Source organism: Triticum aestivum, chromosome 7A (assembly GCF_018294505.1).
Source record: "Triticum aestivum cultivar Chinese Spring chromosome 7A, IWGSC CS RefSeq v2.1, whole genome shotgun sequence".
Lineage (NCBI taxonomy): Eukaryota > Viridiplantae > Streptophyta > Magnoliopsida > Poales > Poaceae > Triticum > Triticum aestivum.
Genome location: NC_057812.1, coordinates 179,164,065 through 179,175,602, shown reverse-complemented (window position 1 = coordinate 179,175,602; position 11,538 = coordinate 179,164,065). Strand labels below are relative to the sequence as shown.

General features: G+C 55.0%; 2 protein-coding genes across 2 annotated transcripts; one reads left to right on the top strand and one right to left on the bottom strand.

The window, feature by feature from the left end:
- The first annotated feature begins 4,342 nt into the window (after window positions 1-4,342).
- LOC123147019 (E3 ubiquitin-protein ligase ATL23-like) lies at window positions 4,343-4,994 on the top strand. The gene has a single exon (XM_044566275.1). The coding sequence runs from the start codon at window positions 4,357-4,359 to the stop codon at window positions 4,897-4,899; it is 543 nt and encodes a 180-aa protein (XP_044422210.1). The 5' UTR covers window positions 4,343-4,356; the 3' UTR covers window positions 4,900-4,994.
- A 4,259-nt stretch (window positions 4,995-9,253) lies between these two features.
- Window positions 9,254-10,996, bottom strand: LOC123154041 (UDP-glycosyltransferase 90A1). Its single transcript, XM_044572848.1, has one exon. The coding sequence runs from the start codon at window positions 10,822-10,824 to the stop codon at window positions 9,409-9,411; it is 1,416 nt and encodes a 471-aa protein (XP_044428783.1). The 5' UTR covers window positions 10,825-10,996; the 3' UTR covers window positions 9,254-9,408.
- Window positions 10,997-11,538: the final 542 nt, after the last annotated feature.

Genomic DNA, 11,538 nt, shown 5'->3' with positions numbered 1-11,538 from the left:
CGCCGTCTATCAGCACGCGGGAGAAACGGGCGGCGCGTCTGTCCGTTGCAAGGGTGGCATCCAGAACCAACGCATAAGAGCCAGGAGATGGCATCACCTCTGGGTGGTCGCCCCGGCTCCAGCTGATAGGTTTTTCTAACCAGTGCATGTGCTCGGCAGGGTTGGCAGCGACCATGCTGACCTCCTGGTCCTCTCGGCGTCTGCCGCGCCGATCTTCAGGCCGGCTTGTAAAGACGACATAGGCAGCATGCTCGTCGGGGAACTCATCGTGCACGGCTCCGACTGCAGGCCGAGCGGTCGGCGGCTGCGGAGCCGGAGGCGGCGGACCGGCAAGCGGGGGCGGCGCGAGCCCTTCGCCTTTGGAGATTCGGGTGAGCCAGTGGCACTTCCGGGTTGTGTGGTTGGACGGCTTTGCGCCGATGTGGAACTTGCATGGGGCGTCGAGAGTTTGCTCGTAGGAGAAGGTCGGCTGCCAAGCTGGCTTGCCGCCCCCCTGCTTCTTGGGTGCGGGCCGCCCTTCGGGCTGCTCGTCTTCGACTGTGGCCACCTGCCGACTGGTGGAGGGCGGCACGGGGCCCTTGCGCTTGTGGTCGTTCTGATGTGGGCGTCGGCCGGAGTCCCCAGCCAACGTCTTGGGCGCCGGGTTGAGTACCTTCCCGGACGCGTCTACCCGGAGTTCGGTCTTCATTGAGGAGTCGGCGGTGGCGTACTTGTCCGCTATGACTAGAAGCTCGTCGAGGGTAGTCGGATCGTCACAGAGGAGCTTTTGCTTGAGGAGGGTGCCTTCTCGGCACCTGGCAGTGAAGTATTCTATGGCTTGCACCTCGTGCACCCCTTTGCAAGAGTTGCGGAGCTCAGCCCAACGCGTGAGGTAGTCGCGGGTGGACTCGGCGGGGCCTTGTACACACAAGGAGAGCTGTCTGGGCTTGGGAGCCCGCTTGTAGGTGCTGGTGAAGTTGCGGACGAAAGCTTCTGTGAAGTCTAGCCAGATGTTGATGCTGTATGGCTTGAGGCTGTTGAGCCAGGTCCGCGCCGTGCCTTGCAGCATGAGGGGCACGTACTTCACGGCAACGCGCCTGCTACCGCTTGCTATGCTAACCACCGTGGAGTAGTCGATCAACCAATCTTCCGGCTTCACAGAGCCGTTGTACTTGGGTGTGTCTCTTGGGAGCGAGAACCCTTTGGGGAAAGGCGCGTCGCGGATGCGGGGGCCGAAGCAAGGCGGGCCGACATCATCTTCTTCTTCCAGCGCCAGGGATCGCGCTAGGCGGTCGATCTAGTGGCGGGCGTCGTTCTCGCCGACTCCTTCACGGCGACCTAGTCGGCCGCTGAGAGTCGGATGCGCAACAGGCGGTAGGGTGGGATACCTCTCCCCACGGGGCCGAGGCGGAGGCGGGTTGCCCCGCCACTCCACGGCCCGGGGGTGGCCTTCTGCGTCTCGCTCGATGGAGATTCGGGTTCGGCTTCGGCTGGCAGCCGGCTCTTTCTCGCGCCGCACGCGGGTTTTACCCGTAGTCGGCGTCCGGGACGTCGCGCCGTGATCTCGGCGCGGGGGAGGGCTTTCCGCACGGGCGTCGGCTTCGTGCCGCTGCGCGGCTGCATCGATTAGCTGTTGGATGCGTCGGGTCATGTGGGGGAGTTCTTCGGCCCCCAGTCCGTCTAGCTCATCTACGGCCGCCTGGGCGGCGTGCAGGTTCTCGAGTGGAGTGGCGTAGACTGGGCGGTCGACTCCTAACATGTCGGCGATGACGGCGCCGCGCTGTCTGACAACGCCGGCCCGACTGGGCCCGCCTGGGGGCGGCATGCCAAAGGCGGCGCGGTCGGCTCCGCATTAGTGGGCCTCAGTGAGGCGTCTTATGGAAGCCAACTTCTGGCCCTCCGCGAGGAGGGCGAGGTGGCGAGCCTCCAGTGCTTTAGCGTTGGCATCGACCGGGAGGGGGATGGACAAGTCATGGACCGCTGCGTGCGGGGCGTCGTGGGCGCTCTCGTCAGAAGCGCCGTCGTGGCCAATGACCATCACCTCGGTGGTGACAGCGTCGCAGCCATCGGCCCGGGGAAGCGGGTCGTTGTAAATCGTGACGTCGGTGGGGAAAGTGTCGAGCGAGGCCGTGTCGGAGTCGACAGGCATCGGATCGGTGGAGCCAACAGACTCCAAGTCCACAGCAGGCTCGCCTGAGATGTGGAGCTGGTCGAGGAGGTAGACGAGGTGGTCGATGCCCGCATCGGAGGCGAGCTCGTCGGAGATGAGGGTCTCGTCAAGGAGATCGGCGAGGCCGCTCGCTGCGCAGATGTTGGTGATGCCTTGCAGCGCGTCGTGGCAAGCGCCATCGGGCGTGCCGGGCTGGCTACGCTCGCTGGGGAGGAAGAGGGTTCCCGTCCAGAACAGGTCTCCGGACGACGATGCACCTGGCCCCACGATGGGCGCCAAATGTCGGGTGGTAGGTGCGACATATGCCAACGGGTGGCTTATCATTGTGGGAGCCAGTAAGACGTTGCCGGTGCCTGGAAACGGGATGAGGCGAAGACATGCACGCCGGTGAATCTTACCCAGCTTCGGGACTCTCCATGGAGATAACACCCCTACCGTTGCTCTGCGGGGTCTCCGCATGATCACTAGATGAACAAGTAGCTACACGATGCTCCGTGAGCTGTTTGGCGAGAGGAGGAAGAAGGGCACGGCTCGCTCTCTTCTCCTCCCTTTGTGGTGTCTAAAACTAGTAGGGATCAACCCTTTGCATGGGTGTCCCGGAGGGTTTATATAGGGTTACCCCCCAGGGGTATAATGGTAATCCGGCTGGGCGCGGGGCCCAGCCGTCTGTGTCTACACTCGTCGGCTTCTGTGCCGGCTGCTGGGGCCCGCCGGCTGCCGGCTCCTTGGTCGACAGGCAGGCCCCACTGTCCAGGGCCTTATCGGTGGCTGGTTACTGTCGCCTCGACCTGGTGACGAGGGCTTCGCTAGGGTGAGCGTGGCTACAGCGCCGCCCCCCGGCGGGCGATCGCTGTAGCCTCACCGCGTCTTGTCTCCTTAATGGGGCGTCTCCTTCGAGGGAGGTGGCAAGCCGGCTGTGGGGAGCCGGCTCTGTCTTGGGCCGACTGGGGGAGGCCTGGCCGCCTTCGGGTGTCTCTCTGCCCGAAGGGGCCCACCGCCCGTGGGCCGTGCTGGCAACCCGTCGTGGATGACATCAGGGTCAACATGGCAACAGTGCCGCGCCGGACGGGTCATGGCCACCCGTACGGCGCACTGTGCCAGGCGTGCACCGGAATTCGGGGGTGGCAGGCTTTACTGTAGCCACGCCCCGTCACATCGCCGTTACATGGATGCAGACTTCGAGGGTACGATCTTGACCGCTTTGTGGGAGTCGGCTTTTTGGAGTCGGCCTTCTCGCGGCCGGCTTCTTGGAGCCGGCCCTCCCACGGCTTTCTCCATGAGGGCTAAAGTCGGGCCGCCCTCCGATAGTTGTCCTGGGAGACAGCCGGCAAAGGGAAGGCGGCCCCACGTCTTGGATTCTTGAGGGCCGGATCGGCTCGTAATTTTTCAGAAGGGCTAGGGGGAGCCGGCTAGGCTACCCGTGGTCATTTACTCCGACAATAAAGGCATGTACAATGGTTGATAAGATGGTCTTATCTTAAGTTTTGCATGTAATTTAGAGATGACAAAGAAAAATGTCTATAATGGGTCATCTCTTAGCCTTATTTTTAGTAACTAGCAATTTCTAAAAATGTGGTGAGACATATAGTGCTAAGAGATCATCTTTTGTCTTATCTTAAATAAGAGAAGACAAGCCTTCTCTTATGAGTTCTCTCTCCTCCACCTCATTATTTATCCTACGTGGCACTTCTAAAATAGCACCATTGTACATGCCCTAAGAAAACGTCTTGTATTTTCATCAGTGTCAAAACGTCTTATATGTTGATACTGAGAGAGGATAAAATTAAATCTGCGCATGAGTCACAAAACAAGAATTAGGCTAATCCTAGGTAAGCTCATCAACTTATAATATTAAGAAATGCGCAATAGACTTAAGCAATAACTTGTTCCGGTCGTTCTCTTCCTTGAACTTATCAGCCATTCAGCAACTGGCAGCTCTTATCCAACACCTTGCTTAATTAGCTGCTCATTACGTACATACTTACATGGTGATGATCTGGTGGTAAAATTGTCTGTTCCTCCTTGTTTTCTCCTAAAACTTGAGCATAATATACCACATCTCCGTATCCAAAGCCGAAGAACGGATGTAACAAGACCCATACATGCACGGTCGAAAACTCCCAAAGACGCATGAAAGCGTATTACTAGCTCGCACGAGCTGCTATGCTAGCGCCTCTCTAGTCAGCAGTCACCCGCAACTAGCTAGGATGGTCACCGCTTCCACTGCGCTCTCCGTCGCCGCCCTGGCGGCGGGCGTGACGCTGATGCTCGTCGTCCACGTCCTCGTGATCCTCTGGGCTCTGCGGCGGGGCGCTGCCCAGGCCCCCGGCGCCGACCTGGAGCGTGCCGTGGACGACGCCTGCGGAGGAAAAGGCAAGGGCCTGTCGTCCGAGGAGATCGAAACGCTGCCGTGCCACGACTTCAAAGCCGCCGTCGGAGGCGGCGGGGACTGCGCCGTGTGCCTGGAAGCGTTCGAGTCCGGCGACCGCTGCAGGCGTCTCCCGAGGTGCGAGCACAGCTTCCACGCGCCGTGCGTGGACTCGTGGCTGAAGAAGAGCCAGTGCTGCCCCGTGTGCCGCGCCGACGTGGTTGACCGGCCCACGGCCGAGGCGGAGGTGGCTGGAGAGGGAGAGGCGCCGGCTCCGGCGGTGGAGATGGCGGAGAGGACAAACCCCGCCGCGCTGGGGGTCGTCGTCGAAAGGCTGCAACGGTATAGCTGGGGCCCTCATGCCGTCACCGTGCTACACTAAGATTAATTCGTGTTGTTTGTGCGAGCAGTAATTAAGCTCTTTCGCATTTTGCAGTGTGTATAGTCGTCAATCCTTTCGAATGGAATATTTGTATTTGATCAATGAGGCACGATTTTGTAAACATATCTTGCTTCGACATCCTTAAAATTGGCGAATCAACCTCTGGTTGAGTTGGTTAGGTGGACAGTGATATCCCCAACCCACCAGGGTTTAAATCCTGGTACTCGCATTATTCCTGGATTTATTTCAAGATTTCCGGCGATGCGCTTTCAGTGGGAGGAGACGTTCCTGTCGACGACGAAGTGAGTGTATGCGCGTGTATATGAGCGCTTGTGTCTGTACTGATGCTAAAAAAAGACATCCTTAAAATTGTAGTACCACATAATTGAAGGGAAAATACCTTTGGAACATGGTGGTAATTACACCTGATAACTGATTTTATTTTTCAAAATCAGAAAAATAATCAAAACATTCCAAATCTTTTTCCCAACAAACTTGAGCTGTCGTTTCTGTCGTATAAAAATATTCTGTAACGAAATATTCTCTGACAAATATAGCATGAACAGTACTTACTAAAAAAATTTAAAAATATCAGGTGTAATTACACCCGAGAGCCAAACGTTCATGTCTTGACTTGAAGTCCATTTGTTACAAATGGCACTAATTGGCTGCACCTACCTATCAATAAGATCTTCACTTAGGGAGCTCGGCCTTCGTATATAACTTTGTCTCCATAAGTTCATTTATACTAGCCCGCGTTGCACGGAGGGTGACTCGGGCGAACCCTACCCACCACTGCCTCGCCCCCCTTCCATCGTAACACCCAGATGAGGCTAGCGGGCGAAGTACCCCCGACGGGCGGCGACGACGGGATTGATCCCTCGCGATGTGGGGGGTCGCAGGCCTGCGTGCCGAGAAGGCCTTGGACGACAAGCGCTTGAGGTCCCATCGTGGCAGCCGGTCGGGTCCTTGCGTCGCGGCAGCCGGCCCTGCTTTGTGCAGCGGCGGCAGATGGCTCTACGGCGATGGATCTGACCTCCGGCGGCGGCATGGAGGAACCGGTGGACGGATCGGTTGCATGCGTGATCTAGCCTCCGGTCAGATCTAATCTAGCTGGTGCGGCTTGCTCGCTACGCGACAGTGGAGAACAGTGGTGGTCCCATGCACACGAGGCTGGATGGGAGGTTCCTCAAGCAAATCCGGGTGAAAACCCATTTCGGCCAAGCCGGCCTTGGACGACAAGCGCTTGAGGTGGGGCTCGGCCTTCAAGATGGCAACCTGGTATTGCATCTGAGCTAGTTGGCCGCCCCATCGTGGCGGCCGGTCGGGTCCTTGCGATGCGGCGCTGGCCTTGCTTCAGGCAGCGACGGCAGATGGCGCTACGGCGACGGATCTGAACTCCGGCGGCGGCATGGAGGGCCCGGTGGATGGATCGGCTGCATGCATGATCTAGTCTCCGGTCATATCTGATCTACCCGGTCCAGCTTGCTCGTTGTGCGGCGGTGGAGAACAGTGGTGGTCCCATGCACACGAGGCTAGATGGAGGTTCCTCGAGCGGATCCGGGTGAAAACCCTATTCTCGGCTCGTTGCCACGGCCGATGATGGCGGCTTTCTTCTGCATCGTCCCTTTCTTGAAGGCATCACCGTGGAGAAGCTCTAGACCCCTATCCGCTACCTTCGAGGAAAACCCTAGATCATTCGATCGGATGATGGCGGCACTCTTGTGCCTTACCCACCTTGGGGGTGTACTTGGAGGTGTGCATAGGCTTGAGGGACTAGTGGACGACTTCTGCGGTGGAGAGATTTCCTTGTGACGCATCGACGACGTGGAGTCTCAGCGGCGTGGCGCTGTAGGGTCTCGGCGACGGATGCATGATGATGGACATGCGTAGGGAGGTGGCGTTGTCTGGCACCGTGGATGCGTCGACCACAGGCCTGGCAAAGTTTCAACAAATGTTCCAAAATTTGTAAATTTATTCATTTTTCTAACATTGTTGGTGTTTACCAATTTTTTTAAAAAAAATCAAAATGTGTTCATTTTTTGTTCTCTTATCATTTATCTATTTTCTCTATTTGGTTTTCTCATTTTTTGTTTTTTCCTGTTCGCTTTCCATTCTTTTTTGTTTTTTCTACTTTTCCATTCCTTTCTACGAGTATTTTTTTAGAATTCTTGAACCTTTTTTAAATTACGTACTTTTTTCAAGTCATGAATATTTTTGAAATTTATTAACATATTTTTCTGAATCTACGAACAAATTTTGAGTCATGAATATTTTTTTCTAATCCATGAATATTTTTTGAATGCACGATAATTTTTTTAGTACATGTTCTAAAATAATTTAGTGTATTTAAAGAAATGTTCATTGTGCATAATTAAGAAAGTTCATCATATATAAAAAAGCTCACTTTATATTAAAAAAAATGTTCAATGTATATTGCTAAACAATAATGTGTATTCACAAAATGATCATCATGCATTAAATGATTGTTCACTGTATGTTAAAACATATTTGGTATCCGTTAACATTTTTTATAATTTGAAGAAAATTATGTAAATTCGTGAACATGTTTTTTGAAATATGTTTCGATCAAACTATGTTCCTTACTGAAAATTAATTATAAAATATAAGAGTGAAAACTGCAAAAACCAAAAGGCAAAAAACAACTGTTGGTAGCCTAGAAGCTAGCGATGAGAGAGACGTACTTGTAAATGTACAAGGATCAGACGCAAAAGCTAAGAAATCGAAGTTAGGAGTAACAGTCAGTTTTTTTTTCAGAAAAAGCTAGCGATCAGATTTTTTTGTACGATAGCTAGCCACTAGTTTTTTCTCTTTTTTTGAGGGGAGCTAGCGACCAGATTTACGTATAGGCCGGCCACCCAGGCGGACGTGTGGCGAGCTGGTTTTTAGTTTTGGGCTTTAACAAATTAAAATCAAAGAATAGGACAAACAATGAAAAGAATAAGGGGTGACAAAACTAAATTGAGATATTATCTTAGATCTAGAGGTGACATAGATGGGCCCTTTTAAAATAATTTTACTATTCTTTTTAATTTACTATTCACAAAATGTAAATAAGCCTGAGCACCATTTGAATTAGGTAAACTTTTGACGCGCCGGTCAATGCTTCGGCCACTCGCAAGCTCCCACGTGCTCCTGCTTTGTGGGTCCCATGCAAGATGAGCCAGCCAGACCTTATCCGTCTCATTGTCCACTCATTTTTTTCCCAGCGTTGCATGCATCTCCCCCGTTCCCGCCGACGCAACCCACATCACGCCGACGAGGTTGCCGCCGGCAGCCCAATATCGCTAGTGAGGTCATCATCTACCCCACGGCCAGCAATTTCCTCACGCGCACGGCCAGCCCTTATACACAACTCTGACTATTCTCCCAGCGCACCATCTTCAGCTCCAACGGCCTCTGCCCGGGGCACCAGGCCGTGCTACTACGCCACTGGCACGCGTTACAACCGGTGACCGGCCGTGCTACAACCAGCAAGTGGATATGTCGCAACCAACGACGAGGTTATGGTGGCGACAACGATGCTTGATTTTTGCTACAACTGGCAACAGAAAAGCTACCACCGACGACGAGATATGCTGCAACCGACAACGGCGACGTTGTGGCGGCGAAAAAACGGTGCACGATTTTTGCTACAACTGGCAACATAAAAGCTCCCACCAGTGACGATATATGCTGCAACGACGACAACGACGAAGTTTATGGCGGTGACGACGGTGCTGCGTTTTTTGCTACGAACGGTAGCGGGAAAAGCTACCACCGGCGGATAATTTTGCTACAACCAACGAGGAATTTTGCTACCCCTGCCCGCCGCCGGAGTGGTGCTGGGCCGACGTGGGGGTGGTGTAAAGTTTTTGTTGCTGCAACTGGCAATCACACAAGCTACAACCGTTGATTGTTTTTGCTACAATGGCGACGGGTGGCAGCACCGGCGAGCTATTTTTGCTGAACCTGCACATTTTTTTGCTACTATCGGCGGACATTTTTGTTGACACCAGTAACCCCGAAGGATAGTACCCCTTGCGAGCTCGTCGCCGGGGTGCTGCCACTGGTGACCGGCGCTACCGGAGCTGCCATCACTAGTGAGGGAGCTGCAACCGCGGGCGAAAATTATTGCATGTGTGGATCGGCGAGAAAGACATGAGACGACAACGGCTCGGCCGGCGACCAGGGCGGCAAGCTATTATCAGCGTGGGGTGGGTGCAGCCACGACCCCATGCGTGTCTGGTGGCTGGATTTGAGACGTGGAGGGGAGGAAAACGACCCGCTGTCGCGTGATCTAAGATGGGGGAAGAAAACGACCTGCTATGATGGGACGACGGGATCAGACGAATGGAAATAGGAGACCGGACGTTGCATGGCCGACCGGTTCAAATTTGCGCCGGCACGCTATGAGTACAAAGCTCCAAACAAACATCGACCTCAATTATGAGTTTCATACTAAGCCTGCACGACTAGCCGGCATCAACCACATAGCAACGATTATATTTACTCACCATTATTGGCATGGGTCTCACTGACCTCCTGAACCATCCGCGCCAAGTTTTCAAACGAGGACCCACCTATGTCCATGGTCTTTCTAGAAGACATGGAGAGCTCACCAGCTCTAGCAGCGGCGCGTTTCCCTTCCTCTCCCAAGATCAGTTCCCTTGCCAACGCCTGCACGTCTCCACCCATAACCACCCCACTACCTCCCTTGCTGGCGTCTTCCTTCGGCCGAACTCGGAGCCCCACATGGATCACGTCCACGACGAATTTGGCATTGAGCTTCTGCTCGGCCGCCATTGGGAACGCCAGTATTGGCACGCCCATGGTGATGCTCTCCAGCACCGAGTTCCATCCGCAGTGGGTGAAAAATCCTTTCACTGATTTGTGACCCAGAACTCCGAGCTGGTTAATGAAACCTTCCACCACCTTGCCCCTGTCTCCGAACCTCTGATTAAACCGGTCATCTGGATTGAGCCATTTGGACCGGACCACCCATAGGAAGTCCACACCGGAGCTGTCCAACCCGACGGCGATCTCTTCCAGCTGTGCCCGGCTCAGCTCGGCCTGCGAGCCGAACGCGACGTAGAGAACCGGCCGACCCATGGCAAGCCTCGAGTCCAGCCACTCTGAGATCTCATGGTCGTCCTTGGTCTGGACTGCCGGTTCGGAGGCCGCAAGACAGAGCGGTCCGATGGGCCACATCTTGACGTCGAACTCCCGGTTCCACAGGTCGATGTAGATCGACTCCAGCTCGTGGAAGGAATTGACGATGATGCCCCGGCTGGAGTACATGCTGATGCGGTTCTTGCAAATTAAGTCCCAGTGCGGGCCGGAAGGCTCCGGGTCGTCGAACGGCGGGTTGAGGTCGGCCTTCGTGAGGCGGAGGTCCGGCACACCGTGGACCGGGAACCGCTCGGACGGCGAGCTCACGCGTGCGTGCGGCCTGTGTGTCGTGACTGCCCGGTTGACGTACGTGGCGAAGCCGCCGAAGCCGAGGGTGACAAGCCGCGGCATGCCGAGCTCGTCGGCGATGTCCTTGGCCCACCGGAGGAAGCCGTCATGGACGAGCAGGTCCGGCCTGGGCTCGATCTTGGCGAGTGCGTCCGCGAACGCCGGCTGGAGCGCCGCCACCGCGGTGACGAAGTCGACGAGACTGGTCGACGATGGGAGCTCGTCCGTGCTCTGCGGGGCGTCCTGCTCGGATGGGAACGGAAGCTCGACGACCGCGGCGCCGGCGCCGGCACCAGCGAGGCCAGCGCGGATGAAGGGCGCGTTGCGCGGGGTGGTGAAGAAGCTGACGGCCGAGGCGAGGCGGCGGCCAAGAAGGAGATGCGCGAGGTGGAGGAGCGGCATGGCGTGGCCTTTCGCCATGAAGGGGAGCATGGCCACGTGACGGAGCGGCGGTGAAGCAGCCATGGATAGTGAAGCTATTGGTGAGGCTAGCTGTGGGCGGGTGTGTGTCCGTGTCTGTCTGTCTCTATTATAGGGCAGCTGTTGACTGTTTTCCGTCCGTGCTGTTGCCTGTTCACGGAACAGTTGTATAGAACGTCCTCTGGAGTGAACGGAACAGTTTTATGAGCAGGAGGAAGAGGAACAAGAATCAGATATCGATGGAGGGGAAATGCTGCCGTGGAAGAAGGGATACTATTAAGAAATCACTTTTTTTTACGGTAAAGGCAGGTGTTCTGCCCATTTCATATAGAAGGGAAAAGAGAAACAATGTGCAAGAGTTACTTCCATGCCGCCCAAGTCAACCGCAATTGGTTCAAATCCTCCATGACCAGATAGGCCACATCAAGCACAGTGGGTGAAGCATCGTTAAACGTTCGTCTATTCCGCTCCTTCCAAACATTCCAAAGCACATAGGTGATGGCTTGACCGAATCTCAAGCGACTAGTCGCGTCATGTTCAAAAGTATTAGAGTTCCACCAATCCTTGAGTGCAAAAAATAGGTACCGACCCATGGCAGATGAATAACCAAGTGGTGATAATGCCCCATGCACCATGATGAAAGTGTCGAGTCCGGCAGATCTCTGGCAGTGGGTCCCGATCTGATAGTCTTGACTAGATGGTAATATGACAAAGGGGGACATCGATGTTTATCCACGTTTGGGCCTTCTCAAAGAGGTA